Genomic DNA, 19,091 nt, shown 5'->3' with positions numbered 1-19,091 from the left:
GATTTCTTTTATCAGTGTCTCTTGTGATTTGATGACACTCTTTAGTGTTGTGTTTGGATTGCTTTTTCTTTTTTGTGTGTGTATCTATTGTAGATTTTTGGTTTGCAGTTACCATGAGGTTTTGATATAGCAGTCCATATATATACAAGATTGTTTTAAGTTGCTGGTCTCTTAATTTCCAGAGCATTTCCAATATCCTGCATTTGTACTCTTCTCACGATTGCTGATTTTGACATCATATTTGTGTGTGGTTGACTTCCTACCTTCACTGTATGTTTGCCTTTACCAGTGAGCTCTTCCATTCATAATTTTCTTGTTTCTAGTTGTGGCCTTTTCTGCCTAGAGAAGTTCCTTTAGCATTTGCTATAAAGGTGGGTTTTGTTGTATTGAATTCTCTTAGCTTTTGCTTGTCTGTAAAGCTTTTGATTTCTCTGTTGAATGTGAATGAGAGCCTTGCTGGGTAAAGGATTCTTGGTTGTAGGTTTTACCCTTTCATTACTTTAAATATATCATGCCACTCCCTTTTGGCCTGCGGCGTTAACTGCTGAAAAATCAGCTGATAACATTATGGGGATTCCGTTGTATGTTTTTTGTTGCTTTTCCCTTGTTGCCTTTAATATTTTCTCTTTGTCTTTAATTTTTGTCAATTTGATTAATATGCGTCTCGGCATGTTCCTCCTTGGGTTTATCCTGTGTTGGACTCTGCACTTCCTGGACTTGAGTGTTTCCTTTCCCACGTTAGGGGAATTTTCAGCTCTTATCTCTTCAAATATTTTCTCAGGCCCTTTCTCTCTCTTCTCCTTCTGGGCCCCCTATAATTTGAAAGTTGGTGCATTTAATGTTTTCCCTGAGGTCTCTGAGACTGTCCTCCTTTCTTTTCATTCTTTTTTCTTCATTTTGTTCTGTAGCAGTGATTTACAGGAATCTGTCTTCCAGCTTACTCATTCATTCTTCTGCCTTATTTATTCTGCTATTTTTAAAAATATATATATTTATTTATTTATTTATTTTTGGCTGTGTTGGGTCTTTGTTGCTGCACGCAGGCTTTCTCTAGTTGCAGTGAATGGGGGCTACTCTTTGTTGCGGTGCTTGGCCTTCTCATTCCAGTGGCTTCTCTCATTGCGGAGCATGGGCTCTAGGTGTGTGGGCTTCAGTAGTTGCAGCATGTGGGCTTAGTAGCTGTGGCTCACGGGCTCTAGAGTGCAGGCTCTGTAGTTGTGGCGCATGGGCTTAGTTGCTCCGCGGCATGTGGGATCTTCCCAGACCAGGGCTTGAACCCATGTCCCCTGCACTGGCAGGTGGATTCTTAACCACTGTGCCACCAGGGAAGTCCTTATTCTGCTATTGATTACTTCTAGTGTATTTTTCATTTCAGTTATTGTGTTGTTCATCTCTGTTTGCTCGTTCTTTAAATCTCTTAGCTTTTTGTTAAACTTATTTCTTGTATCTTCTCAATCTGTGCCTCCATTCTTTTTCTGAGATCTTGGATCATCCTTACTATCATTAACTGAATTCTTTTTCAGGCAGATTGCCTATCTCCACTTCACTTAGTTGTTCTTCTGGGGTTTTATCTTGTTCCTTGGTCTGGAAAATGTTTCTCTGCCATCTCATTTTGTCTGTCTGTGTTAGTGTTCTCTGTTCTGCAGACTGCAGGATTGTAGTTTGTCTTGCTTCTGGTGTCTGCCCTTTGGTGGGTGAGGTCGATCCAGGGACTTGTGCAGGCTTCCTGTTGGAAGGGACTGGTGCCTGCCCACTGGTGGGTGGAGCTGGGTCTTGTCCCTCTGATGGGCAGGGCCATGTCAAGGGGGTGTGTTTAGAGTCGGCTGTGGGCTCAGGGGGACTTTAGGCAGCCTATCTGCTGATGGGTGGGGCTGTGTTCCCACTCTGTTGTTTGTTTGGCCTGAGGCATCCTAGCCCTGGAGCCTGCAGGCTGTTGGGTGGGGCCAGGTCTTGTTGCCAAAATGGTGACCTCTGGGAGAGCTCTTGCTGATGAATATTCCTTGGGGCCTCTGCCACCACTGTCCTTGCCCCCCATAGTGAGCCATAGCTGACCTCCACCCCCCCAGGCGACCCTCCAAGACCCACAGGTTCATCTGATCCAGTCTCCTATGGAGTCACTGCTTTGCCCTGTGGCCCAGTGCATGTGAAACCTTGTGCGTGCCCTCCAAGAGTGAAGTCTCTGTTTCCCCCAGTCCTGTGGAGCTCCTGCTCTCATGCCCCGCTGGCCTTCAAAGCCAGATGCTCTGGGGTCTTCTCTTACTGATGTCAGATCCCCAGGCTGGTGAGCTTGATGTGGAGCTCAGAAGTCTCACTCCTGTCAGAGAACATCTGTGATATAATTATTTTCCTGTTTACCGGTTGCCCTCCCAGCCAGTATGGGATTTGATTGTGTGGTGAAAGCACCCCTCCTCCTGTCTCAATTGTGGCTTCTTTGGATGTAGAACATCTTTTTTGGTAGTTTCCAGTTTTTCTTGTTGATGGTTGTTCAGCAGTTAGCTGTGATTTTGATGTTTCTGTGAGAGGAGGTGAGCTCAAGTCCTTCTACTCTGCCATCTTGTCTCTTCCCTCATACCTAAATCCTAGAGTAAATTTCAAAAAGTGACATTGTTGGGTTAAAGTTTTGCAATTTTAGGACTTTTCATATATATTTTCACGCTGTCTTATAGAAGTCAGTTTTTTCTTCTCCCAGCAGAGTATGTAAATAGCCATTTCCTCATTCTTTCAACAATAAAACAATGAGCAGTCTATTAACTAGAACGTATATCTTAGGGGAACTACAATCCATTTTGAGTTAATTTTTCTGTATGGTGTAAGATAGGGGTCCAGATTCATCCTTTCGCATGTAGATACCCAGTTGTCTGAGCACCGTTTGTGAAAAGACTGTTTTCCGTATTGCATTGTCTTGACCTCCTTGTGGAAAATCAATTGACCATAAACATAAAGTTTTATTTCTGGACTCTCATTTCTCTTCCATTGATCTGCATGTCTATCCTTTATGCCAGGAACGTACTGTCTTGATTAATGTAACTTTGTATACCAATTCCTAAGCGCAAAAATACATTTCTCACCACAAATTGTTGTTACTGTTTTTGTTTTAATTTGTGTGAGCTGGTATGAAGAAAATCATATCTAAGTTTTGTAATCTGTTTTTTTTTTTAATTTAAAGAGATGGTGAATATTTTTCATGTGTATATTGACCGTTTATATTTCTAAAGGCCCTCCATCCATCTTATTACTCATATGCTAAATCTCCCCCTTGAATAAATTAAAATGTCAATTGGATTTCTGTTTGATTTTTTTTAACTTTATTTTTTTGATCACTGGATTTCAAATTAAGGGTTCTCCTTTTTGAACCTAGTGAAGGTTTTTTTGGCTCTTTGATTTTTCCTTTATCTTTTTTAGGAATGTACACACAGGTAAAGCAGTTCTAAAATAGTTCATAATTTACTTAAGGAAATTCATCGTGAAGTATTTTATTTTGCATTTTAAATATTCTTTAGGTCTGCAAAGAAAGCAGAGTTGGAAGAAAATCAGCGAAGTTATAAACAGAAAAAGAAAAGGCGACGCATCAAGGTTCAAGAAGATTCATCCAGTGAAAACAAGGTAGTAAATAATGAGATTTACTGTGTGCGCTTGGAATTATAACTGGTACAGTAGACCATTGTAAATATGTTATTACATCTTCTGCATTCCATTCATTAGTTAAATTCTACTCATTTATTTTTTTTATTTATTTTCTTTTTTAAACATCTTTATTGGGGTATAATTGCTTTACAATGGTGTGTTAGTTTCTGCTTTATAACAAAGTGAATCAGTAATACATATACATATGTTCCCATATGTCTTCCCTCTTGCGTCTCCCTCCCTCCCACCCCCCCATCCCACCCCTCCAGGCTGTCACAAAGCACCGAGCCAATATCCCTGTGCCATGCAGCTGCTTCCCACTAGCTGTCTACCTTACTACATTTGTTAGTGTGTATATATCCATAACTCTCTCTCGCCCTGTCTACTCATTTATTTACATTTTAAATTTTGTGGAAGAATTGACTTACTGAATGTATAAATATGCAGAAGTATTAACTTTGATATATTATCAATATTTTTCTTTTCCTTAAATGAATCTAATGGAAGTTTTAAGCTGTTCTAATTCATTATTTCCATTCTTAGGGCTATAGACTTGATGTGAAGTATTCTGTCTGAAGACATAAAACATAATGACTCATATGTGATTAAATTTCTTTTACCAGTGAAGTCAGTCAATTTAAGTTTCTTGTACAATATATAAGCAGAATTATTTAGAGTACAAGTTCTCTGTAATGTTTTGTCAATCCTGTTCTCTTTTGGGGGGAGTTCATTTTTTTAATGAACCTTTTAACCATTTCTAACATGCAATTCAGTGGCCTTAATTACATTCATAATTGGGAACTCTGTACCACTTAAACGGTAACTCCGATTCCCACCTATCTGCAGCCCCTCATAACATCTAATTCTAATTTCTGTGTCTATGAATTTACCTGTTTTAGGTATTTCATACAAATGGAATCACACAGTATTTGTCCTTTTCTGTCAGGCTTCTTTCATTGACGTAATGTTTTCACGGTTTATCCACGTTGTGGCATATGTCAGAATTTCCTTTCTTTTTAAGGCTGGATAGTATTCCATTGTATGTATATATCACTTTGTGTTTATCCATTCATCTGTTGATGGATGTTTGGGTTGTTTATACCTTTGGCTATTTTGAATAATGCTGCTGTGAATGCAGGCGAGTCCCTGCTTTTAATTCTTTTGGTTATAATCTGAGAAGTGGAATTGCTGGATCATATGGTAATTCTGTGTTCAACTTTTTGAGGAACTGTCACACTGTTTTCCCAATGCACCAGCCTTCCAGTTTTTCTACATCCTCACCAACACTTTTTATTTTCTGTTTTTTTTTAATAGCCATGCTAATGGGTGTGAGTTAGTATCTCATTTGTGGTTTTGATTTAAATTTCCCTAATGACAAGTGATGTTGAATATCTTTTTATGTGCTTATTGGACATTTCTGTGTCTCCTTTGGAGAAAGGTCTGTTCAGTCCTTTGCCCCCTTTTTAGGGTTGTTTTATTAATACTCTTCTATATTACAAAGTGTAATTCTGAAGCTTTTCAGTACGTTTTCTTCCACCTTTTCTTGGTATGTTAATTGGAATTTCAAGTGGACAAATTAGAAAACTTTATAGTATTAACCTTTGATCATTTAAATTCCATAGAGTAATTCTGAAGAAGATGATAAAGAAGAAGATGAAGAAGAAGAAGAAGAAGATGAAAATGACGATTCCAAGTCTCCTGGAAAAGGCAGAAAGAAAATTCGAAAGATTCTTAAAGATGATAAACTAAGAACAGAAACACAAAATGCTCTTAAGGAAGAGGAAGAGAGGCGAAAGCGTATTGCTGAGCGGGAACGTGAGCGAGAGAAATTGAGAGAGGTAAACCAATTTTTATTTATGATTTTTTTTAATATATGACCTTCATAGATATACTTTAGTATTTCAAGAATAGGATGTTGTAATCAACCACAGATTTTCAGTTACAGTTACTTTTTCCTATTAGCAATATTTTATGCAACTTATAAATCTTCATTAGATTATATGAATTAGGTACAGAAAAGAGTTGAGATTCTTGATCACCAGACTGATTGTGTTTTATTTGGAGTAGAAAACTGTTAAGAGGTTATTGCTTAAATCCATAAAGCATTTCAATTTTTTGAATAAACTTTTTCTTGTAAAAAATTTTAAGCACAGGTACAGGCAGAAGGAATAGTGTTATAAATCTCCATGTATCCATTACCCAGCTCCAATAATTACTAACACGTGGCCAGTTTTGTTTAATCTATTCTTTTGCCTTCAGATTATTTTGGAGAAGTCTCAGAAATCATATCATTTTGTTTATATATAGTTCAGAATATATTGTTGGAAGATAAGGACTTTTTAAACATTACCATAGTGCCATTATTACACTTAAACTTTAACAGTAATTCCATAATATCATCAAATATCCAGTTAAAATTCAAAATAATTTCATTTTCCTCACAAACATGATAGTGGTTTTGAAAATAGTTGGTGTGAATCAGGATCCTAAGAAAGTCTCACTACATATCGTGTTGCATTTGGATACTTATGTTTATGTTTATCCTTAAGCTAATACCACACTGTCTTGATTACTGTAACCTTATAGTAAGTCTTGAAATCAGATACTGTAACTTCTACAACTTTGTTCTACTTTTTTTAAAATTTTATTTATTTATTTATTTATGGCTGCGTTGGGTCTTCATTGCTGTGTGTGGGCTTTCTCTAGTTGCAGTGAGCGGGGGTTACTCTTCGTTGCAGTACACAGGCTTCTCGTTGTGGTGGCTTCTCTCATTGCGGAGCAGGGGCTCTAGGCGTGCGGGCTTCAGTAGTTGTGGCACATGGGCTCCGTAGTCATGGCTCACAGGCTCTAGAGCACAGGCTCAGTAGTTGTGGAGCATGGGCTTAGTTGCTCCGCAGCGTGTGGGATCTTCCCGGACCAGGGCTCAAACCTGTGTCCCCTGCCTTGGCAGGCGGATTCTTAACCACTGCTCCACGAGGGAAGCCCTGTTCTACTTTTTTAGAGTTGTTTTGGCTCTACTCAATTATTTGCATATGGTTTAGTATCCTCTTGTCAATTTTTAACAAGAATCTTCCTGGAACTTTTATTGGGATTGTGTTGGATATTTAGATTAGTGACATCTTAACGGTATTTTGTTTACTGTTACATAAATATAGTATATTTCTCCATTTATTTAGTGCTCCTTTTATTTCTGTTAGCAATGTTTTATGCTTTTCATTGTACAAACCTAGCACATATTTTGCTAAATTTATCCCTAAGTAATTTATACTTTCTGATGTCATTGTAAATGAAATTTTAAGTGATTTAAAGACCTTGTGTTCTGTGACCTTGCCAAATTCTCTTACGAGTTCTAGTAGCTTTTTTTGTAGATTCCTGAAGATTTTCTACATATTCAGTCATGTTGTCTATACACAGAAACCATTTTATTAATTTCTTTCAAATTTATTGTTCATTTCTGTTTTTAAATTATAAAAGGATAGTTAGTTTTTTCAAATGCTTTTCTTTTTATAAATTTCTTTCTTTCTTTCTTTTTGGCTGCGTTGGGTCTTCGTTGCTGCATACAGGCTTTCTCTAGTTGCAGTGAGCGGGGGCTACTCTTTGTTGTGGTGTGCGGGCTTCTCATTGCGGTGGCTTCTCTTGTTCTGGAGCACGGGGTCTAGGGCACGTGGGCTCAGTAGTTGTGGCTCGCGGGCCCTAGAGCGCAGGCTCAGTAATTGTGGCCCATGGGCTTAGTTGCTCTGCAGCATGTGGGATCTTCCCAGACCAGGGCTTAACCTGTGTCCCCTGCATTCACAGGCGGATTCATACCCACTGTGCCACCATGGAAGCTGTCAAATGCTTTTAAATGTATCTGGTGATCTAGAAAATTAGTCTTGCATTGCTAGAATAAGCCTTGCTTGGTCATGGTATATTACTCTTTTTATATATTGTTGTATTTCTTTTGCTATATTGTTTTAACAGGAGTTTTACCTCACTGTTAAGGAGACATGTTGGTTTGTAAATTCCTTTTCTTGTAATATCTTTCTGTTTTTGCTATCACAGTAATACTGTTCTCATGTAAAGTGAGTAGGGAAGTGCTCTATCTCCTCTTCTTTTTTTTTTTTTTTTTGCGGTACACGGGCCTCTCACTGTTGTGGCCTCTCCCATTGCGGAGCACAGGCTCCGGATGTGTAGGCTCAGTGGCCATGGCTCACGGGCCTAGCTGCTCCACAGCATGTGGGATCTTCCTGGACCGGGGCACGAACCCGTGTCCCCTGCATCGGCAGGCAGACTCTCAAGCACTGTGCCACCAGGGAAGCCCTCCTCTGTCTTCTTAAAAGGATGTTTGTAAGATAGATATTATTTCATTCTTAAATGTTTGATAGAATTCTCCAGTGAAGCTATTGGTCTGATGTTTTCTGAGTTTTTAGAAAATTCTAAACAGATTCAGTTACTTTAATAAATGTTGGGCTATTTAGACTTATCTGTTTCTCCTTAGGCCTGTTTTGGTCAATTTTGTCTTTAAGGAATTTGTCCATTTCATTTATGTAGTCTAATTTATTGATGTAAATTTGTTCACAGTATTCCCTTATTAAGTTTTTTGTTTTTTGTAGGCACTGTCATGATATCTCATCTTTCATTTGTGTTATTGATAATTTGTCTTTTTTTTTCTTGATTAGTCTCTCTAGAGGTTTAGCAATTTTACTATCTTTTCAAAAACACCAGCTTTGGATTTAATTTCCTTTATTGTTTTCACCTTTTTCTAATTCATTGGTTTCCATTCTATTTTTATGTTATCACTCTTTCTTTGGGTTTAATTTGCTTTTTTACCAGCTACTTAAGGTGAATTTTGGATCTTGCTCCTTTTTTAATATATACATTTAAAGGTATAAAGTTCCCCACTCTGCATACTGTTTTAAATGCTGCAGTGTATGAATTTTGATGTTTTGTGTTTTCCTTTTACTCTGTTCAGCTCTTTTCTATTTTTCTTATGACCCAGAAAATGATGTATCTTTCTGAACGTTCCATGTATATATTCTGCCATTGTGGGGTGAAATATTCTATAAATTTCAATTAGGTTATGATGGTTTATTACATTCAGGTCCTGTGTATCCTTTTTTTTTAAGTTAACACTTAAAAAAGTGTTTATTTAGGCTGCACCAGGTCTCAGTTGTGGCATGTGGGATCTTTTTTTTTTTTCTAGTTACAGCATGTGGACTCTCAATTTGCAGCATGTGGACTTCTTAGTTATGGTATGCAGAGTCTTAGTTGCAGCAGGCGAACTCTTAGTTGTAGCATGCATGTGGGATCTACTTCCCTGGCCAGGGGTCGAACCCGGGCCCCCTGCATTGGGAGCATGGAATCTTATCCACTGGACCACCAGGGAAGTCCCAGGTCCTGTTTATCCTTAATGATATTTTGTCTCATATTGAGAGAGCAGTGTTGAGGTCTCCAACTATAATTGTCAATTTGTCATTTTCTCATTGCACTTCTCTCAGTTTTTTGCTTATAGTTTGTTATTAGGTACATGTACATGTATGATTGTTATGCCTTTTTTGTGAATTGACCCATTATCAATGAGTACTGTCCCCTTTTACCTCTGGTGATTTTTCACCATCTGAAATCTACTCTATGTGATGATAGTATAGTCACACCATCTTTCTTTTCAAGTATTTTACTATGAAAAGTTCCAACGTACTGCAAGGTTTACAGAATTTCACAGTGATTTCCCATAAACTCAGGTCCTAGATTTTCTGTTAACATTTTACTACACTTGGTTTGTTACATTCCTATTTATTTACTAATCTCTCTATCCATCATTATATTTTTATGCATTTCAATGTCAATTGCAGACATCATTTCACTTAACCTTAATGCTTTAGCTTGCATGTCATTAGCTAGAATTCATATTTATTAAAAATTTTTCTTTTTATGTAAAATTTATTTTGAGTGAAATGTACCAATCTTAAGTGTACATTTGCTTTTGACATACCATGGAATGCACACATCTACGTATTTTTGTGTTTTTCTTCAGCTTGCCTTTTTTCCTTTTACTTAATGTTTCGAGAGTGTTCTGTCCTCCCTAGGTTGTGTCTGCTCTTAACTGTGAAACAGCTTATCTGTTGAATGGATGTACCACTGTCAGTCCTCCCCTCCCCAAATCTTCTTTTGAGGTACAGTTAGGTTGTTCCAACGTTTTCACTAAATTGGAGTATCCTGTTACATATTGGCATGACTATTTTTGTTTGTGCTTCTTTGGGTTTTTTTAAAAAATTTCTTACTATTTTAACTATTTTTAAGTACACAGTTCAGTGAAATACATGTTGTGTAACCATCATCACCATCCTTTTTCATGACTTTTTTATCATCCTAAGCAGAAACTGTGTACCCATTTAACAATAAATTCCCATTCCCCCTTCTCCCTAGTCTCTTGTAACCCCTCTTCTACTTTCTGTCTCTATGAATTTGGCTATTCTAGGTACCTCATATGAGTGGAATCATTCAGTATTTGTCCTTTTCTGTCTGTCTTATTTCACATGGCAGAATGTTTTCAAGATTCATTCATGTTATATCAACTATCAGAATTTAATTTCTTTTTAAGGATGAATAGTATATTCTATGCATATACAACATTTTGTTTATTCATTTATCTGTTGATGGATACTTAGGTTTCTTCCACTTTTTGGCTATTGTGAATAATGGTGCTTTGAACATGGATGTACAAGTATCTCTTCAAGTTCCTGCTTTCCAGTCTTCTGGGTATATATACAGAAGTGGAATGGTGGAAGATATGGTAATTCTTGATGTATTTTTTGAGGAATCACCACAGTGTTTTCCACAACAGCTGCACCATTTTATATTTCCACCAGCAATGCATACAGGTTCCAATTTCTCTACATCTTTACAATATTTCTTTTCTTTTTCTTTCTTTTCTCTTCTTTCTTCTCTGCCCCTCCCGTCTTTTGTAATAGCCAACCTAATGATTGTGAAGTGGTATTTCATTATGTTGTTGTTGTTTTTTTTTTTTTTTTGTGGTACGCGGGCCTGTCACTGCTGTGGCCTCTCCTGCCACAGAGCACAGGCTCCGGACGCACAGGCTCAGCGGCCATGGCTCACGGGCCCAGCCGCTCTGTGGCATGTGGGATCCTCCCGGACAGGGGCACGAACCCATGTCCCCTGCATCGGCAGGCAGACTCTCAACCACTGCGCCACCAGGGAAGCCCTCATTGTGGTTTTGATTTGCATCTCCTTAATGACTAATGATGTTGATCATCTTTTCATGTGCATATTGACCATTTGTATATTTTTGGAGAAATGTCTATTGAAATCCTTAGCACATTTTAAAATTGTGCTTTTTTCGTTATTGTTGTATTGTAGGGGTTCTTTATATATTCTGGATATCAGTCTCTTATCATATATGTAATTTGCAAATATATTCCCCCATTTTGTGGATTATCTTTAATTCTATTGATAAGTATCCTTTGCATAAAAGTTTGAAATTTTGATGAAGTCCAGTTTATCAATTTTTTTTTCATTGTCTGTGCTATTGATGTTTTATTTAAGACATCATTGCCAAATCCTTTGTCATGACAGTTTCTTTCTTTGCCATTTTGTATAATCCTGTTAATATGCTATTGAATTTGGTTTGCTAGTACTTTGTTGAGGAGTTTTGAATCTATATTAATAGAGAATCTGTAGCTTTCATGTAGTTTATTTGTCTGAATTTTGAATCAGGGTAATGCTGGTCTCATTGAATGAATTAGAAAATATTCCCTCATCTTCAGTTTTCTAGAAGAGTTTGAGAAAAATTGTCATTATTTTTTAAATGTTTGGTAAAATTGACCAGGGAAGCCCATCTGGCCCTAGGCTTTGTTCTTTGTTGGAAGTTTGATTACTGATTCAGTGTTCTTAACTAGTTTAGCAGTCTGTTCAGATTTTGTTTTTTTCATGGGTCTGATCTGGTGGTTTGTGTTTCTAAGAATTTTTCCATTTCATCTATGTTATCCATTTTGTTGTATAGTTGTTCATAGTATTCTTTCATAATTATTTTTATTTCTGTAAAATTGCTAGTAATGTCATCACCTTTATTTCAGATTTTAATAATTTGAATCCTCTGTCTTTTTGTCTTACTCATTCTAACTAAAGATTTGTGAATTTTATTCTTTTCAAAGAACCAACTTTTGATTTTGTTGATTTTCTCTTTTTCTAGTGTCTGTTTTATTTCTGTCTGCTCTAATCCATATTATTTCCTTCCACCTGCTAGCTTGGGTTTAGTTTGCTCCTCTTTTTCTACTTCTTTAAGGTGTAAAGTTAAGTTCTCAATTTGTGATCTTATTTCCTTTTTAATGTGTGTGTTTACCACTATACATTCCCCACTTAGCACTTCTTTTGCTGAATCCCACAGGTTTTAGTATTTTGTGTTTTCATTTTAATTTGTCTAAAGGTATTTCCTAATGTCCCTTGTGGTTTCTTATTTGACCTATTGGTTATTTAAGAGTATCTTGTTTAATTTATGCATATTTGCATTTTTCCCATTGTCCTTTTGTTATTGATTTCTAGTTTCATTCCAGTGTCTCACCAAGTTGAAATTAAGATGTTAGCCAAAGCTGCAATTTTCATCTAAGACTTTGTTGTTTTCTAGCTCACATATTGGCAGAATCCAGTTCCTTGTGATTGTAGCAGTGAGGTCCTTAGCTACTAGAGACTTCTCACAGTATGGCAGTGTGCTTGTCTTGGAGACCAGAAGAGACCATCTCTTACCCTTCAGTCTTTTAAAGAGCTTACCTTGATCAGGTCTGGCTCACCTAGGAGAATGTCCCTTTTGATTAAACCAAACCCAGCTGATTAGTGGCCCAATTATAGGGATGATACCTCATCATAGTTACAGATCTCAGTCACACTAAAGGGGATGGGATTATACCAGAGGGTGGGAATCTTGGAGGCCATTTTAGGATTCTGCCTACCACACCTTGCAAATAGGACAAGACATTCAGAGAATTTTACATTTTGGCTAAAGGCTTTGCCCCAGCAATATGAAGCTGGGACACATCCAAGCTAGAAAACAATAAAAATTTAGTGAATACTTAGTCTATACCTAATACTTTTTATTCTTTGCCTTATTTAATTTCTGCAACAACCCCTTGTGGGTTGTTTATAATCTTTCCTACTTTGCACATGGAGAAACTGAAGCTAAGAGGGTTTAAGTAACTTGTTGAAATGGAGCTGGGATCTAAATGGCCTGTGCTATTTATACTCCACCACACTTTATCCTAGTATTAATCTTGATTTGTATATAATTTCAGTTTTATATAAGTGAAGTATCTATCCAGGTGATTTATTACAAATTTGTGACTTATTTAACATTTTTTACATGCAATAATGGTACTGTAGTTATGATTTTAAAAAGAGAGTGTCCTTTTTTTTTAGAAGACTACTATTTAGCTTCATTTATTGACTTTTTTATTTTATTTTATTTTTTTACATCTTTATTGGAGTATAATTGCTTTACAATGGTGTGTTAGTTTCTGCTTTATAACAAAGTGAATCAGTATACATATACATATGTTGCCATATCTCTTCCCTCTTGCATCTCCCTCCCTCCCACCCTCCCTATCCCACCCCTCCAGGCAGTCACAAAGCACCGAGCTGATCTCCCTGTGCTATGCAGCTGCTTCCCACTAGCTATCTACCTTACGTTTGGTAGTGTATATATGTCCATGCCTCTCTCTCGTTTTCTCACAGCTTACCCTTCCCCCTCCCCATATCCTCAAGTCCATTCTCTAGTAGGTCTGTGTGTCTTTATTCCTGTCTTACCCCTAGGTTCTTCATGACATTTTTTTCTTAAATTCCATATATACATGTTAGCGTACAGCATTTGTCTCTCTATTTCTGACTTACGTCACTCTGTATGACAGACTCTAGGTCTATCCACCTCATTACAAATAGCTCAATTTCGTTTCTTTTCATGGCTGAGTAATATTCCATTGTATATATGTGCCACATCTTCTTTATCCATTCATCCGACGATGGGCACTTAGGTTGTCTCCTTCTCCGGGCTATTGTAAATAGAGCTGCAATGAACATTTTGATACATGACTCTTTTTGAATTATGGTTTTCTCAGGGTATATGCCCAGTAGTGGGATTGCTGGGTCATATGGTAGTTCTATTTGTAGTTTTTTAAGGGACCTCCATACTGTTCTCCATAGTGGCTGTACCAATTCACATTCCCACCAGCAGTGCAGGAGTGTTCCCTTTTCTCCACACCCTCTCCAGCATTTATTGTTTCTAGATTTTTTGATGATGGCCATTCTGACCAGTGTGAGATGATATCTCATTGTAGTTTTGATTTGCATTTCTCTAATGATTAATGATGTTGAGCATTCTTTCATGTGTTTGTTGGCAGTCTGTATATCTTCTTTGGAGAAATGTCTATTTAGGTCTTCTGCCCATTTTTGGATTGGGTTGTTTGTTTTTTTGTTATTGAGCTGCATGAGCTGCTTGTAAATTTTTGAAATTAATCGTCAGTTGCTTCATTTGCAAATATTTTCTCCCATTCTGAGGGCTGTCTTTTTGTCTTGTTTATGGTTTCCTTTGCTGTGCAAAAGCTTTGAAGTTTCATTAGGTCCCATTTGTTTATTTTTGTTTTTATTTCCCTTTGCCTAGGAGGTGGGTCAAAAAGGATCTTGCTGTGATTTATGTCATAGAGTGTCCTGCCTGTGTTTTCCTCTAAGAGTTTGATAGTGTCTGGCCTTACATTTAGGTATTTAATCCATTTTGAGCTTAGTTTCGTGTATGGTGTTAGGGAGTGATCTAATCTCATACTTTTACATGGACCTGTCTAGTTTTCCGAGCACCATTTATTGAAGAGGCTGTCCTTTCTCCACTGTACATTCCTGCCTCCTTTATCAAAGATAAGGTGACCATATGTGCGTGGGTTTATCTCTGGGCTTTCTATCCTGTTCCATTGATCTATCTTTCTGTTTTTGTGCCAGTACCATACTGTCTTGATTACTGTAGCTTTGTAGTATAGTCTGAAGTCAGGGGGCCTGATTCCTCCAGCTCTGTTTTTCGTTCTCAAGATTGCTTTGGCTATTCGGGGTCTTTTGTGTTTCCATACAAATGGTGAAATTTTTTTTCTACTTCTGTGAAAAATGCCAGTGGTAGTTTGATAGGGATTGCATTGAATCTGTAGATTGCTTTGGGTAGTAGAGTCATTTTCCAATCCAAGAACATGGTATATCTCTCCATCTATTTGTATCATCTTTAATTTGTTTCATCAGTGTCTTATAATTTTCTGCATACAGGTATTTTGTCTTCTTAGGTAGTTTTATTCCCAGATATTTTATTCTTTTTGTTGCAATGGTAAATGGGAGTGTTTTCTTGATTTCACTTTCTGATTTTTCATCATTAGTATATAGGCATGCCAGAGATTTCTGTGCATTAATTTTGTATCCTGCAACTTTACCAAATTCATTGATTAGCTCTAGTAGTTTTCTGGTAGCATCTTTAGGATTCTCTATGTATAGTGTCATGTCATGTGCAAACAGTGACAGTTTTACTTCTTCTTTCCCAATTTGGATTCCTTTTATTTCCATTTCTTCTCTGATTACTGTGGCTAAAACTTCCAAAACTATGTTGAATAAGAGTGGTGAGAGTGGGCAACCTTGTCTTGTTCCTGATCTTAGTGGAAATGCTTTCAGTTTTTTACCATTGAGGACGATGTTGGCTGTGGGTTTGTCATATATGGCCTTTATTATGTTGAGGAAAGTTCCGTCTTTGCCTACTTTCTGCAGGGTTTTTGTCATAAATGGGTGTTGAATTTTGTCGAAAGCTTTCTCTGCATCTATTGAGATGATCATATGGTTTTTCTCCTTCAATTTGTTAATGTGGTTTATCACATTGATTGATTTGCGTATATTGAAGAATCCTTGCAATCCTGGAATAAACCCCACTTGATCATGGTGTATGATCCTTTTAATGTGCTGTTCGATTCTGTTTGCTAGTATTTTATTGAGGATTTTTGCATCTATGTTCATCAGTGATATTGGCCTGTTGTTTTCTTTCTTTGTGACATCCTTGACTGATTTTGGTATCAAGGTGATGGTGGCCTCATAGAATGAATTTGGGAGTGTTCCTCCCTCTGCTATGTTTTGGAAGAGTTTGAGAAGGATAGGTGTTAGCTCTTCTCTAAATGTTTGATAGAATTCGCCTGTGAAGCCATCTGGTCCTGGGCTTTTGTTTGTTGGAAGATTTTTAATCACAGTTTCAATGTCCTTGCTTGTGATTGGTCTGTTCATATTTTCTATTTCTTCCTGATTCAGTCTTGGCAGGTTGTGCATTTCTAAGAATTTGTCCATTACTTCCAGATTGTCCATTTTATTGGCATAGAGTTGCTTGTAGTAATCTCTCATGATCCTTTGTATTTCTGCAGTGTCAGTTGTCACTTCTCCTTTTTCATTTCTAATTCTATTGATTTGAGTCTTCTCCCTTTTTTTCGTGATGAGTCTGGCTAATGGTTTATCTATTTTGTTTATCTTCTCAAAGAACCAGCTATTAGTTTTATTGATCTTTGCTATCGTTTCCTTCATTTCTTTTTCAGTTATTTCTGATCTGATTTTTATGATTTCTTTCCTTCTGCTAACTTTGGGGCTTTTTTCTTCTTCTTTCTCTAATTGCTTAAGGTGCAAGGTTAGGTTGTTTATTCGAGATGTTTCCTGTTTCTTAAGGTAGGAATGTATTGCTATAAACTTCCCTCTTAGAACTGCTTTTGCTGCATTCCATAGATTTTGGGTCGTCGTGTCTCCATTGTCATTTGTTTCTAGGTATTTTTCGATTTCCTCTTTGATTTCTTCAGTGATCACTTCGTTATTACGTAGTATATTGTTTAGCCTCCATGTGTTTGTATTTTTTACAGATCTTTTCCTGTGAGTGATATCTAGTCTGATAGTGTTGTGGTCGGAAAAGATACTTGATACAATTTCAATTTTCTTAAATTTACCAAGGCTTGTTTTGTGGTCCAAGGTATGATCTATCCTGGACAGTGTTCCATGAGCACTTGAGAAAAATGTATATTCTGGTTATTTTGGATGGAATGTCCTATTAATATCTATTAAAACCATCTTGTTTAATGTATCATTTAAAGCTTGTGTTTCCTTGTTTATTTTCATTTTGGATGATCTGTCCATTGGTGAAAGTGGGGTGTTAAAGTCCACTACTCTGAATGTGTTACTGTCGATTTCCCCTTTTATGACTCTTAGTATTTGCCTTATGTATTGAGGTGCTCCTATGTTGGGTGCATAAATATTTACAATTGTTATATCTTCTTCTTGGATCGATCCCTTGATCATTATGTAGTGTCCTTCTTTGTCTCTTCTAATAGTCTTTATTTTAAAGTCTATTTTGTCTGATATGAGAATTGCTACTCCAGTTTTCTTCTGGTTTCCATTTGCATGGAATATGTTTTTCCATCCCCTTACTTTCAGTCTGTATGTGTCTGTAGGTCTGAAGTGGGTCTCTTTTAGACAGCATATATATGGGTCTTGTTTTTGTATCCATTCAGGCAATCTGTGTCTTTTGGTGGGAGCATTTAGTCCATTTACATTTAAAGTAATTATCGATATGTATGTTTCTATTCCCATTTTCTTTATTGTTTTGGGTTCGTTATTGTAGGTCTTTTCCTTCTCTTGTGTTTCTTGCCTAGAGAAGTTCCTTTAGCATTTGTTGTAAAGCTGGTTTGGTGATGCTGAACTCTCTCAGCTTTTGATTGTCTGTAAATGTTTTAATTTCTCCATCAAATCTGAATGAGATCCTTGCTGGGTATAGTAATCTTGGTTGCAGGTTTTTCTCCTTCATCACTTTAAATATGTCCTGCCAGTCCCTTCTGGCTTGCAGAGTTTCTGCTGAAAGATCAGCTGTTAACCTTATGGGGATTCCGTTGTGTGTTATTTGTTGTTTTTCCCTTGTTGCTTTTAATATGTTTTCTTTGTATTTAATTTTTGAAAGTTTGATTAATATGTGTCTTGGCGTATTTCTCCTTGGATTTATCCTGCATGGGACTCTCTGTGCTTCCTGGACTTGATTAACTATTTCCTTTCCCATATTAGGGAAGTGTTCAACTATAATCTCTTCAAATATTTTCTCAGTTCCTTTCTTTTGCTCTTCTTCTTCTGGAACCCCTATAATTCGAATGTTGGTGCGTTTAATGTCGTCCCAGAGGTCTCTGAGACTGTCCTCAGTTCTTTTCATTCTTTTTTCTTTATTCTGCTCTGCAGTAGTTATTTCCATTATTTTATCTTCCAGGTCACTTATCCGTTCTTCTGCCTCAGTTATTCTGCTATTGATCCCATCTAGAGTATTTTTAATTTCATTTATTGTGTTGTTCATTGTTTTTTGTTTCATCTTTAGTTCTTCTAGGTCCTTGTGAAATGTTTCTTCCATTTTGTCCATTCTCTTTCCAAGATTTTGGATCATCTTAACTATCATTATTCTGAATTCTTTTTCAGGTAGACTGCCTATTTCCTCTTCATTTGTTAGGTCTGTTGGGATTGTATCTTGTTCCTTCATCTGCTGTGTGTTTTTCTGTCTTCTCCTTTTGCTTATCTTACTGTGTTTTGGGTCTCCTTTTTGCAGGCTGTATGTTCGTAGTTCCCCTTGTTTTTGGTTTGTGTTCCCAGTGGCTAAGGTTGGTTCAGTGGGTTGTGTAGGCTTCCTGGTGGAGGCGACTAGTGCCTATTTTGTGGTGGATGAGGATGGATCTTGTGTTTCTGGTGGGCAGGTCCACGTCTGGTGGTGTGTTTTGGGGTGTCTGTGGACTTATTATGATGTTAGGTAGCCTCTCTTGTAATGGGTGGGGTTGTGTTCCTGTTTTGCTAGTTGTTTGGCATAGGTTGTCCAGCAGTGTATCTTGCTGGTCGTTGAGTGGAGCTGGGTGCTGGTGTTGAGATGGAGATCTCTGGGAGATTTTCGCCATTTGATGTTATGTGTAGCTGGGAGGTCTCTTGTGGACCAGTGTCCTGAAGTTGGCTGTCCCACCTCAGAGGCACAGCACTGACTCCTGGCTGCAGCACCAAGAGCCTTTCATTCACACGGCTCAGACAGGGAGTTCGAAGTGTATTGGTCATTTAGGTTCCTGAGACGTTCTGTGAGTTGGTGCAGAACGTTTATAAAATCTCACAGTAACGCAATTTCAGGGACGGAAGGACAGTAAGAAAGTCTCCATCTGTGGATCCAGTCTCTTTTATCCTAGAGTCCCCAAGGTCGGGATACTAAGCTGACTTCTTGGGGAGCTTCATCTCCGGGAAAAACGCTGCCCGGTTGCCACCTTTGCAGGCAGATGTGAGGGGGAGCGTCTCCTCTTCCTTCTCATCCCCCTCCCCCACCCCTCGGCTACAGTCTTGGGTGTTTCCTTGCCTCTCTCCCGACCCCTTAGATGGGCACAGCACAGAGAAGGGACATGAGACCAAAAGTACCCTGTGGAGGGCAAAACACC

The 19,091-nt window shown here is 37.6% G+C and overlaps 1 protein-coding gene across 11 annotated transcripts in view; it reads left to right on the top strand.

Annotated features, from left to right (window-relative positions):
* ATRX (ATRX chromatin remodeler) overlaps nucleotides 1–19,091 on the top strand; it is a 245,850-nt gene that overhangs the window by 122,241 nt on the left and 104,518 nt on the right. For all 11 annotated transcript variants that reach the window (XM_029241150.1, XM_029241145.1, XM_029241143.1 and 8 more), the window contains 2 exons: nucleotides 3,501–3,603; nucleotides 5,247–5,462. In XM_029241150.1, coding sequence (XP_029096983.1) covers nucleotides 3,501–3,603; nucleotides 5,247–5,462 — 319 coding nt within the window. The remainder of the gene's footprint in view (nucleotides 1–3,500; nucleotides 3,604–5,246; nucleotides 5,463–19,091) is intronic.

This window comes from Monodon monoceros, unplaced genomic scaffold, assembly GCF_005190385.1.
Source record: "Monodon monoceros isolate NGI ecotype Baffin Bay Population unplaced genomic scaffold, NGI_Narwhal_1 Super_Scaffold_22, whole genome shotgun sequence".
Taxonomy (NCBI): domain Eukaryota; kingdom Metazoa; phylum Chordata; class Mammalia; order Artiodactyla; family Monodontidae; genus Monodon; species Monodon monoceros.
Note: the sequence above shows the minus strand (reverse complement) of the source record. Positions and strands in the feature narration are given on the sequence as shown.